We start from the raw sequence: 12,126 nt of genomic DNA on the forward strand, positions 1-12,126 counted from the left end.
TACGGTTGTTTGTCTCGACATAATATAGGCTACCCATTCATCTATCGGTATCTATCTCCAAGAGATGTTTTTTGAAATCAACGGATATGCCTTGGAAGACATGTATGAATTCATGGCCTATTGAGTTATTTTTGAATCATATGATCCTTATCAGCTGCAAGCCAAGGATATGCAAGAGTAGTAGGATGAACCCTCAATTGATATGTTTATTTGCCAAACATTTAAAGTCCAGTGCAGGAAAAATGAATGGGTAAATGCATCACGGTTATGCGCACGGAAAATCTTTGCATGTTTCTGTCGATAATCTCTGGTTTCCGTAAAAAAAAAAAAAAAACGAATGGTCCATGCAGCCATCTATTTTTACCCTCGATCAGCAATAGGATGCAGTATCCATGGAAACAACAATAAGCTTCCTTCCAATGCTCTAATCCGCTCAGCACTTCACTTCAGGTTTATACTCTCAATCCCCCATGCGAACCCAACCAAACATCATCCGACACCTTGCATTCGGGCAACGACCGATATTTTGTTTCCTTTCCCTCCGCAACGGTATGCTGATGCAATGTGATCATACAAGAGATCAGTCTTTCTGTGCAGAATTCGATGATCCGTTGTTTTTTTTGTTCAGGGCTGCGCTTTTGCAATGAATAAATGCTTTATTTTCAAATGATTTACAAAGGAACATTATGTAAATAATCATGAGAATATGTAAGGGATTGCTGGATGAAATACTAAATACAGGAGTGAGGGCTCTTTTTACGTGTTGGTGTTGTCGGAAGCTTCTTCATCGGGCCTTGTTTATGTTTGATCACAGACCTTCTATTTATTTTCCTTTTCTTTTGGTAATGCTTCACGCTTTCAAGCAATTCAGACACAGAACCGAGTAAGGCTCCATAGCTTCCGGTATCCATGTACGCACCCAGGTGGTGGATGAAAAAATTCTGATCTCAGCGGTGGTAATTTCATGCCTCAACAAAAAGTTGAACAAGCCAATCCTGCTCGTATGTATAATAAGTAACTAGGTAGGGAATCAGTTGTTGCAGTTTCGAGTGTCCAGTTCTTGCTAAAAGGACGATAGACAATTGGCAAGAGGAAGGATATTTTTTAATGACATTTGAGTTACGAGAATGGGGGATAATGATGTATATCCTCGTACTCTTGTTATATAAGATCGGAATAAATGTGATTACAAACGCTTATTCGTGAAGCGCTGCTCGGTTTGATGTGATTAGACTCTGTGTATTTGGAGGATCAAGTGGCTCATGCTTTGTTCGTTCAAACCCAGAATCAATGCAAATTGGGCAGTTCGGTGATCCCAAAATGAGGCTCAGTTAACCGTGACGCGCTTTACTCGTGCCATGAAAGCCACTTGCATCCAAAGCATGAAAGCTTGGTTTGAGAGGAGAAGACCTCATCGACATCGCACTTACTTTTTATTTCCTTCTTTTGTCCCACCATGGCTGATATTTCTGCACCTACGGTTGTTCCGGTAACAACAACTCAAGACGATATTACCGAGGAATTTCCCCACATTCAAAAACTTCAGAATGTTTTGATTCAAATGCCAAGTGGCAATATCAAGATGGTCAATTTGAAGCCAAACACGTAAGTTTCTCTCAACCACCCCAGACAGTGGATCTTTTTAAAGCTGATGCTGACTATGGTCCATCTAGACAAGTCACTTTGGGCAAATTCGGCACCTTCCAAGCGAACAACTTGATTGATCAGCCATTTGGTGTTTCGTACGAGATTTACGACGACAAAGGCAGCATTCGTCCTGTCCGCAATTTTTCGCTTTCCATTGTTGGTAAAGTTTATTGGTCGAGTTACATGAATATGGGACGTGCTGTTGATTTACGGAAACATAAAATAGAGGAAACGACGGCAAATAACCAGACAATCGTCGATGATACATCGGTGCAAAAGCTGACGCATGAAGAGGTCGAAAAATTGAAAGAGGAGGGACTCAAGGGCAACATGGACGCAGAGGTACAAACAAGCACGCAAATTATGACATATTAGATCGACCACATTAACCATTGGGAGTATTTAGGAAATCATCAAGAAAATGGTGGCATCTCATGCCGAATTCGACAAGAAGACCGAATTTTCCAAAGCCAAATACATTTTACGAAAGAAGAAAAAGTTTATGAAAGTGTTCACGCCCATTCGTCCCACCATGTACAATATTGCCCAATATTTCTTCAACAAAAATCCCGACAAGATCAAGTAGGTTTCAGGAAAGAACCCAAAAACGATATTTGCCAAACTGACCCTCGTGGCCTACTCGTCACAGAAATCTCCGCATCGATACACTTTCTCAACTGTTAGGCTTGGCTAATGTACGATCCAACGGTAAATTGTTGGTGGTGGATGATACACAAGGCTTGATTGTGGCCGCGGCTGCCGAACGTATGGGTGGATACGGCACCATTGTTGGCCTTCATGAAGGTTTAAACCACAACTATGATATCCTGCGATACATGAACTTTTCGAAACACGTTCTTTCCACAATTCATACCGTCCCACTGTCCAAAGTCGATCCCCAGGTTCCTGATGGTAAAGATTTCAATTGGTTTATGATGTGTCGGATTAGAGGGAGCTTACACAGTGTCATGTATCATACAGATCCATGGGAAGAATTGACGGAAGAAGAGTTCAATAGCAAGAGTATTGATGAACAAAAAGGATACATGCGACGAAAGAAGATGCACGAAACAAAGACAAAGTCTCGTCAACTGTTATTGGAGGGTGGTTTCGATGGGTAGGTTTTGATTATTTTATTCGTTGTTAAGAGCTTTCGGTTTCATTAACTGGGTTGTTCCTGATTTTAGTTTGATTGTGTCCTCTCCGTACACCCCCAAATCCGTGATTGAAAACCTGCTCAAATACGTGTTGGGATCACGACCTATCGTCGTATACAGCTTCAGCAAAGAGGTCTTATTGGAAGCCGCAGCATGGATGCGCAAGTCCCCCGATTTCCTAAATGCGGATATCACCGAAAGCAGTTTACGTCAATATCAGGTAAAGCGTGATTGGCCAAGACATACCATACGATCAACATATTCACTGCATGTCGTTTCTAGGTTTTACCGGGTCGTACTCATCCTGAGATGACCATGAGTGCTGGTGGCGGTTACCTGCTGTCGGCTCTTCGTGTAATTGACTGTCCATTTGACTTTTCTTTGGTAAACAAAGATGATACTGGCGGTCGTCGTAACAAGAAGCCGCGCAATGATGCCAAAGACGCTGGAAACAAAAATGCCTCCGAAACACCCAAGCAAGACACCAGTGATAAAATAGAGCAATAATATATCATGTCATTGAATTTGCACTAGATCTTCTCCATTTATGCTCATCTCATTTATTGCATCTTTTCTCCCCTCAATGAAACGTTTGCATTTTCTTTTTTATTTATTTATTTATTTAAAAGAGTCTGTGTTCCAGGTACTCCACATTTTATACACGAATGAAAAGTGTTGTCTGTAGTTTAACAATGCGCCATGAAGATGCTCAAGCTGAAGGATATCTTTCACGACTCACTGCAGGAATACCTTCTTTTGTGGGATTGCAGGAACGTGTGCAGATAATCCGTTGTCAAAAACCCTTTGCATTTTCAATGTCAGCAAGTGACGTGCATTTGTTTTCGGAGAGGCTGCTTCTCGGCCGCGTGGTCTCTGAAAAATTTGGTCAAGGTTTTCGGTAGGCGCAGAAAGCTTTTTTTTCTTCTTTAACCTGTCAGTTGAACGACCATGTCAATGATGGTAAATACATGAGTGCATTTACAGAATAGGAAGGACCTACGCTTGAGTCGACTCGTGCATCGATGTGAACATCCATTGCATTGCGGTTAGAACGCGGCATCTTTTTGTTTGTTCGGGCCAACTTGTCATTTATCGTTTTTGACAGCATCCTGATGGGTGTCACAGAATCTTTGGAGGAGATGCAGGATGATGATGAACGATTGGCCAAACGGATGTTCACGAGATCGACGAGATTATGGCCTCATCTAGGTCATTCATCGGTAGACAGACGACTAACGTGCTTGTGTTTTCTCGTGTAGCAACCACAAATCATTCTGCTGAAAGAAGGCACCGATACCTCGCAAGGCAAAGGACAACTTCTTTCCAACATTAACGCATGTGCTGCCGTGGTTGATACTGTAAAGACGACATTGGGCCCCAGAGGCATGGATAAACTGATGGTCGATGGTCGAGGTAAAATGTCCACACTTATTTTGACATGGTAGCTCATCTCCAACGACAATCAAATATTAATCTCGAGTCAATGTTGTCTTACGAATATAGGTCAAGTCACCATTTCCAACGATGGTGCTACTATCATGAAGTTGCTGGATATCGTCCATCCTGCAGCCAAGACCTTGGTGGATATTGCTCGTTCACAAGACGCCGAAGTATGTTTGAAAAAGCTGTGAAGCTTCAAAATTCGACAGCCGAATTACTAACTGTAGCATAGGTTGGTGATGGTACGACCAGTGTGGTTCTGTTGGCAGGTGAACTTTTGAAGGAAGTGAAAGGTTACATTGAAGAAGGCGTTAGCCCTCACGTCATTATTAAGGGGTACAGAAAGGCTGCTCAGTTGGTATGTTGGACAACGAAAAAAGGTTTAAATTTTTCAAAATGAATGAAACCAACCCGTGATCTTTGTTATTTTAGGCTACTGCCAAGGTCAAGGAGCTCGCTGTAAAGGTTGATCGGGATAACGAAGTGTAAGTATCCAGTGATATGGCTTTTTCTGATTTTTTTTTTTTTTGAAATCAATTTTTTTATGCTCATACCTTTTTTTGCTAGTGAATTCCGTGATCTTTTGACCAAATGTGCGGCCACGGCTATGTCTTCGAAATTAATCTATTCTCAAACGGATTTCTTTACAAAGATGGTGGTCGATGCTGTTTTGATGTTGGATCAAGAAAGCTTGAACGAACGTTTGATCGGTATTAAGCGTGTTCCTGGTGGTGCTATGCAAGATTCTATGCTTGTGAATGGTGTTGCTTTCAAGAAAACTTTCTCTTATGCCGGTTTCGAACAGCAGCCCAAGTCTTTCAAAAATCCCTCCATCTTGTGTCTCAACGTGGAACTGGAACTCAAGGCCGAGAAAGATAATGCCGAAGTGCGTGTGGAAGAAGTATCAGAATACCAAGCCATTGTCGATGCCGAATGGCAAATTATTTTCCAGAAACTCGAAGCGATTGTGGCCAGCGGTGCCAAGGTGGTCTTATCCAAGTTGCCCATTGGTGATCTTGCTACTCAATACTTTGCGGATCGTGACATCTTCTGTGCTGGTCGCGTTACCAAGGATGATATGGATCGTGTGATTCAAGCTGTGGGTGGTGCGATTCAGTCGACTTGTTCTGACCTCCGTCCCGAGCATTTGGGTCACTGTGAAACGTTTGAAGAGAAGCAAATTGGTAGTGAAAGATTCAACCTGTTCGAGGGATGCCCTGAAGCCAAAACATGTACATTGATCCTCCGCGGTGGTGCTGAGCAATTTATTGCTGAAGTGGAACGATCGTTGCATGACGCTATTATGATTGTACGACGTGCCATCAAGAACAACTGGGTCGTTGCTGGTGGTGGTGCGATTGAAATGGAAATTTCCAAATACTTGCGTGTCCATTCGCGTACCATTGAAGGCAAACAGCAGCTGATTATTGGCGCCTTTGCTAAAGCGCTCGAAGTGATTCCAAGACAACTCTGTGACAATGCTGGTTTTGATGCAACAGATATCCTTAACCGATTAAGAATGACACACGCACAAGGTAACCTTTTTAACGCTCATGATGTGTGTCTTTTTGCATCAACTAACCCATGGTTTTTAACTCAGGCGGACAATGGTACGGTGTGGATGTGAATAACGAGACGATTGCAGACAACTTTGAAGCTTTTGTCTGGGAGCCTGCGCTGGTGAAGACCAATGCTATTGCTGCTGCTACCGAAGCAGCTTGCTTAATTCTGTCTGTGGATGAAACTGTGAAGAATGCTCAGAGCGAGAAGCCCAGTACAGGCATGCCTCGCGGTGGTGGTGCAGCCGGTATGGGACGTGGCCGTGGTATGCCAAGACGATAAATTTTTTTTTTGTCTTGTGCAGGATTTTTCTCTAATTTGCGTAATATCCCCAAAAACTAAAAAAGCCAATCAGTGAATATCGCCTTTTTTCAAAATACAGTTTTCACTAAAATTATTTGGCAGACAAAGCAGAGTTAAGACTAATATGTATATTTGACAATGTTGGTTACTACAGCAAAACTGCACATTGGTGTGATCTTACCGTAGACTGTAGCCGTCTTTTTACGCAGGCGCGTGTGGGAAATGTAAAGGTCATGGGGATAAAGGTGCACAAAAGCTAAGACTGTCTACGAAATACAAAGTAACGCTGTGGCTCTAGTCAGGAACGTTAAACTCCATTCTTACATCCTACAGAGAATACAACAAACGCAAAAAAGCAGACGGAAGTCAAAAACGAAGCGAACAAAAGGCGGAGAGGCTTGAAAGCACAAGGGCCAATTATCAAACGCTGCAAAAAGTGTACAGGAACAGGGGAATCTATGTTCCTAAAAGAGAACCCAAACACCAGCAGTCGTTCCTCTTTTTCAGCTTACCGCCAGAGCTTATGAAGCATTTTATTTTTCGAGCTTGAACCAATGCTTTGACCTTGCAAAAAGTAGCTTTCATGTCCATGCTATTCGACCTTTTTGCTCCTTTTTTGGACACTTGCTCAAAACGAACAAGTTACCGATTATTTCATCACTGCAACAATATACTGACGCCTGCCAGCTAGTCGTTCCCGCACTATTTTTGTTACAAGCGCTGCTTGAAGTGGACTTCAGGCACCACAACAAAAAAGTCACTCAGTTTCAAATTCCGAACGCATCTGCTGAGTGTGTTTTTTGCTGTTTTGACCAAGCCAGACGCTTTTTTTTTTCTTTTTTTTTTGAGCCTGCTTTGGTTTGCCTTACCTCAGCCTTTCCACTTTGTCGCGACGTTTCGTGTGCACCTTTTGTTGATACGTGTTATTTCTTCTTGCGTGCATAGACAGCGAAACACACATACCTTGCTGGATACCCTTGCGCTTATATAAATACTATGGATCAGAACGCCGTCTATCAACTCTTTGTCGCCACTTACCATCCCGACCCCAATGTGCATAAACAGGCTGAGTTGAACATTCGAGGTGTAAGCACAATGACAAGACTTTTTCTTTTTCATACTTGAATGAGCTGACCCGTCGTGTTAGGTGGAGACCCACAATGGCTTCCTTCCTATTGTGTTGCAGATTCTCGCTTCTGAAGAACTGGAATTAGGCGCTCGTCAAGCCGGTAAGTGTCCAGGAATGCTTGTCACGAAAAAAAAAGAGGAGAGAAAGAGAGAGGGAAAGAGAGATATAAAGCATGAGGATTAATGCAGCGTTATAAAGCGGCCATTTATTTTAAAAATCGGATCAATAAGGCGTGGGATGAGAAAAAAGATTTAAGCAATCCAATCAACGACGAAGACCGACGTACCGTGAAGCAGTCCATTCTTCAAGCCTTGGTCACCGCCCCCGCAGCCGTGCAGTAAGTCAATGTCTTGGAAATGAAAAGAAACATCTAGGAATGAGATGGTAGATCAGGCTGCATTAATACGCGTTTTTTTGTTGCGTAGGGTTCAACTCACGTCATCCCTAAACACGATTCTGGAACATGATTTCCCTGATCAGTGGGGAACATTTGTGCAAGAATTGGATCAGTTTTTGACCTCATCTGATATCCGACTGGCCTACGTAGGATTGCTGGCTTTGAGAGAAGTCGTGAAAGTGTATCAGTAAGTAAATGTTGTTCAACAGCAGTGGATAGATTGCAATATTCATCGGGCTACGTTTAGATGGACCTCCATGGAACGACGCGAACCTCTACAACAGATTGTTAAATTGACTTTTAACTCTGTTCAGGCCATCTGTTCGCGTTTGATCTCGTCAGATACTCAGGAAGCCGCGGAAATATTAAAGTTGGCGTTGAAGATTTACCATTCCAGTATCCAAGTGGATATGCCCAAATGTCTACAGGATCCATCGTCTCTCGTCCCTTGGGGCACTTTGTTCCTGCAACTAGTCGACAAACCAATTCCATGGGAAGCTTTGCCGGCTAATTTGCACGACCGCGATAAATTCCAGTGGTGGAAAACCAAAAAGTGGGCTTATCACTGCCTTAATCGTTTATTCAGCAAGTACGGTAATCCAGCTCTACTTCCTCCCAGTGCGAACAAGTATACCGGCTTTGCCAAGAACTTTGTCAACAACTTTGCCCCTAATATCTTGCGCACGTATTTGAGACAAGTGGACGCTTGGGTAAAGAAAGAAATCTGGATTCCCAGCAAATGTTTGGCTTTGATTGCCGCTTTTTTCACAGACAGGTACGCATGGCTCCACCAAAAACCCATGACAGTTAATGGCACTGATCGATGTGCACAATCACCCACATGATGACTCACTTTTTCGCCTATAGTATCAAGCATAAAATTACGTGGCAAATCCTGAAACCTCACGTGGAATCCTTGGTCGCTCATTTTATCTACCCTCAACTGTGCTTTTCTGCCGAAGATGAGGCGCTGTGGAACGAAGATCCCGTAGAATACGTTCACAAGAAAGGAGGTAAGCCCATTTTCATTTCATGATATTATTTTCCCCGTGACTCATCGCTGATTCATAGATCCTTTGGAAGATTTCCATTCACCTCAACTGAGTGCGAGAAACATGTTGATGGATCTTGTGCGCGATCGTAAAAAGTTCACTTTTATGGGAATTCTGGGTTTCATCAATAACGTGCTGAACAAGTATCACGAAACACCCGAAGAACAGAAAAATGGAAGAGACAAAGATGGTGCATTATGCATGATTGGCTGCCTGTCGTACCAGATTTTGCAGAAGAAATCTCCCGTAGCGGGCATGATGGAACCATTTTTTGTCACTCACGTTTTCCCCGAGTTCAAAAGTCGATTCAATTTCTTGCGAGCCAGAGTAAGTGGGATGATGAGTGTTGGGGAATCATGTACAAAAAAACTGATGGTGGATGCCTCTCGGCTTGGTTAGGCATGTGACATTTCTCGCCACTTTAGCGACCTGGATTTTTCGAGCGAACAGGTAAAAACATAAAAGCCCGCTGTGAACGGTAGATGCTAACCGTCATCCCATCCACAGAATCTTGCCACGTTGTACGAGAGTGTTCTTGGCTGCTTGCGTGATCCGGAATTACCTGTTAAAATCCAGGCCGCTTTAGCCCTGCAGCCCATGATTCGCCATGAAAGTGGTCAGTTGCTTTAATGCATTATCGGGATGGTGATGTTTTTACTGATAACTTTTTTTCTAATTTGATGCCATGTGGATAGTTCGAGAAGCAATGGTCCCTCATTTACCATTTATCATGCAGGAATTGTTAAACCTGACCAATGAAATTGACGTGGATACATTGGCGAATGTGATGGAAGAATTTGTCGAAGTGTTTGCCGAACAATTAACTCCGTTTGCGGTGCAACTGTGCACCCAGCTGCGTGATACCTTTTTACGAATCATGGAGGATCTTGCTCAAGCGAATCATCAACATTTTGACGAAGCGGGATCTTTCAACGGAGATGTGGATGAGCTAAGCGATAAAACCATGGCGGCGATGGGTGTATTGAAGACCATTGGTACCTTGATCCTCAGTTTGGAAAGCACACCGGAAGTACTGCAACAACTGGAAAACGCGCTTTTGCCGGTGATTACGTACACCTTGGAAAATTCCATCATTGATCTGTACGATGAAATATTTGAAATCATTGATTCATGCACCTTCTCTGCCAAGCGTGTCACGCCCACCATGTGGAGCGTGTTTCCATTAATTTATCGGGCGTTCAAAACATCTGGCATCGATTACATTGAAGAAATGCTTCCACCGCTGGATAACTATATCTCGTACGGTCGAGACATCTTTGTGGCGGATCAGAATATTCAAACTATGATGTTTGATATTATCGATACCGTTATGAAGAGTGATAATATGTCCGAACACGATCGTGTATGCGCTTGCAAATTGATGGAATCCATGTTACTGAACTGCCGCGGTCAAATTGATATGGTAAGAGGACAAGAAAATGAAAATGACAGCGAGGACAAACAAGGGAGCAAAATGATTAATGCGAGACTTTTGTACTAGCACGTTTCCTCATTCCTGAATTTGGCGTTCCAGTACATTTTTACCGGATCAATGAAGTCCGTTGAATTTAAAGTGCACTGCCTTGAAGTGGTAAGCGAAAATGACAGCGCCACCGAGATTGATGGAGAGTTAACTCATGTATACTGTGGGAATAGGTGATCAATTGCTTATACTATAATCCCGTGTTAACGTTACGATTGCTGGAAGAAAATAGCTGGACTCAAGGATTCTTTAATCTATGGTTCGGCACATTGGACCGATTCTCAAGGTAAAAACAAAAAAACCAAAGGATCCCACGGAGTTTTTTTTGTCAACTAGAACTGACAATGAGTTCTTGAAGAGTGCACGACAAAAAATTGGTGATTGTAGCCTTATGCAGTCTTTTGGAGGTACCTGCGGAACAGATGCCTGCGTCTTTGGTTTCCGGATGGTCTCATATCCTTACGAGCATTGTTCAAATGTTTCAAACCCTTCCGAAAGCGGTGGAAAGTAAGGGGCTTTGCAATAGATGTTCATTATTAGACTGGTACTGATTAGATTTGGCTCATAGATCGTGAAAATCTGGAGAGAATCTATGGCGATGGATTTGATGAAAGTGATTTAGCCGATGAGCTCAGCGGCTATGATGGCAGTAGTATAGGAGACGACGATACGGAGGACAATGGGGGTAAGTAGACATTGGCCAACAGTTTATATGGATGATAAGAGATAGAGCTGAGATATTCTTGGTTATGTAATGCAGACGAAGACGTTGAAGACGAGGACAATGAGTATCTGGAATATCTGGCACAGCAAGCCTCTAATCAATCAGGTGATTCTGATTTCGATGAAGAGGAAGAGATTGAAGAAGAGATCCTGTTTGAATCACCTTTGGATGAGATTAATCCGTATGTCCGATTTGAGGAAGTTTTCCGCGGTAAGTGCAACCATTAACAGAAACCCGACTTGGGAAAACGCTCACACATGATGAAAAATTTTACAGGATTGCAACAACACAGTCCAGAGTCTTATGCGGTGTTGACCAAAGACCTGAACAATGAACAACAAAATTGTATTATGCTGGTGTTGTCAGAAGCAGAGCAACAGCGCCAGCAATTGGCAACACTGTAAGCTAAGCATCACTGAGATTTTGCGTTGCTCTTAATTTTTTTTATTCGTATTGACCGTTGGTCACTTTATCATCCATCCATTTACTGGTGCTTTGTTTTTTCTTTTTCTTTTTCTTTTTGGTTATGACGGGTGTTGTTTCTGGCATTTCTCTTGAATCCAACCTGCTTATTAAAATGCTAAAATGAAAAAATAGGGGTTTTTGGCGAGGCCATATTGAGTTGTGTAACAAATGGACGGGCAAGGGGTTGAAAGGGGGCGGGGGGGGGTTGTCGCGCGCGAGAGAGAGATACGTTTTGAAAGTCACCTCTGCTATTTGTGTGTAGACCCTTTGCTAACTGAGAAGCGAATCGACGGTCACTCCAATTTTAGGTACAGCCATGTATTGACGTGGACCGTCATCAGTAGACGCCTTGTGAAAAACGAGTCTTTTCCACGGTCAATTGAAGGACCAAAGACTGTAGGAAGCAACAATAAACGAAGAAAAGCAACAAAGAAAGGGACTGCATTTTCAAGTTGATTAATAGGATGAGAGAGGAAAAGGAAAAAACGGACCTGTCGGAGGCATAAAAGGATTATTTTAAATTAGGAGGGCAAGTGTAACGTTGAAGCTTTTTTTTTTCTTCTTTCTTTACAAAGTTGTTTTTTTCCCATTTTTCAATCTCTTTCACTTTCGTTTCGGGGAAACGCACAGTGGCTTCCCCAATTGTCGCTTCCCAGTTGTTGCGCTTCTTCACCCCCTTTTTTTTATTTTCTTTTTCATTTGAAAAGCGCATTTAGCCCACCAAGACGGTTGTTGTTTCCGGTTGATGACAAGTGTTTCAATGCATTAT

The 12,126-nt window shown here is 42.7% G+C and overlaps 3 protein-coding genes across 3 annotated transcripts; all 3 read left to right on the forward strand.

Moving 5' to 3' along the window:
- Nucleotides 1–1,456: 1,456 nt before the first annotated feature.
- BYT42DRAFT_487088 (adenine(58)-N(1)-methyltransferase non-catalytic subunit TRM6) lies at nt 1,457–2,768 on the forward strand (the record flags this gene model as incomplete). Its single annotated transcript, XM_051563771.1, has 6 exons — nt 1,457–1,605; nt 1,674–1,812; nt 1,876–1,989; nt 2,054–2,229; nt 2,297–2,559; nt 2,629–2,768. The coding sequence occupies 6 exons, from the start codon at nt 1,457–1,459 to the stop codon at nt 2,766–2,768; spliced, it is 981 nt and encodes a 326-aa protein (XP_051428538.1).
- Nucleotides 2,769–3,707: 939 nt separating this feature from the next.
- BYT42DRAFT_553021 (T-complex protein 1 subunit eta) lies at nt 3,708–6,230 on the forward strand. Its single transcript, XM_051566439.1, has 7 exons — nt 3,708–3,764; nt 4,064–4,217; nt 4,308–4,414; nt 4,477–4,602; nt 4,677–4,729; nt 4,812–5,779; nt 5,845–6,230. The coding sequence occupies exons 1-7, from the start codon at nt 3,753–3,755 to the stop codon at nt 6,084–6,086; spliced, it is 1,662 nt and encodes a 553-aa protein (XP_051428539.1). The 5' UTR covers nt 3,708–3,752; the 3' UTR covers nt 6,087–6,230.
- An 873-nt stretch (nt 6,231–7,103) lies between these two features.
- BYT42DRAFT_609767 (armadillo-type protein) lies at nt 7,104–11,296 on the forward strand (the record flags this gene model as incomplete). The annotated part of the gene is made up of 16 exons (XM_051571307.1): nt 7,104–7,193; nt 7,255–7,336; nt 7,435–7,573; nt 7,662–7,820; nt 7,881–8,408; nt 8,501–8,646; nt 8,705–9,012; nt 9,085–9,135; nt 9,193–9,301; nt 9,381–10,108; nt 10,187–10,276; nt 10,342–10,454; nt 10,527–10,675; nt 10,737–10,853; nt 10,929–11,102; nt 11,169–11,296. 16 exons carry the CDS (start codon nt 7,104–7,106, stop codon nt 11,294–11,296), a joined length of 3,111 nt encoding a protein of 1,036 aa, XP_051428540.1.
- Nucleotides 11,297–12,126: the final 830 nt, after the last annotated feature.

This window comes from Radiomyces spectabilis (genome assembly GCF_025331425.1).
Source record: "Radiomyces spectabilis strain NRRL 2753 chromosome Unknown BYT42scaffold_1, whole genome shotgun sequence".
NCBI classification, from domain to species: Eukaryota; Fungi; Mucoromycota; class Mucoromycetes; order Mucorales; family Radiomycetaceae; genus Radiomyces; species Radiomyces spectabilis.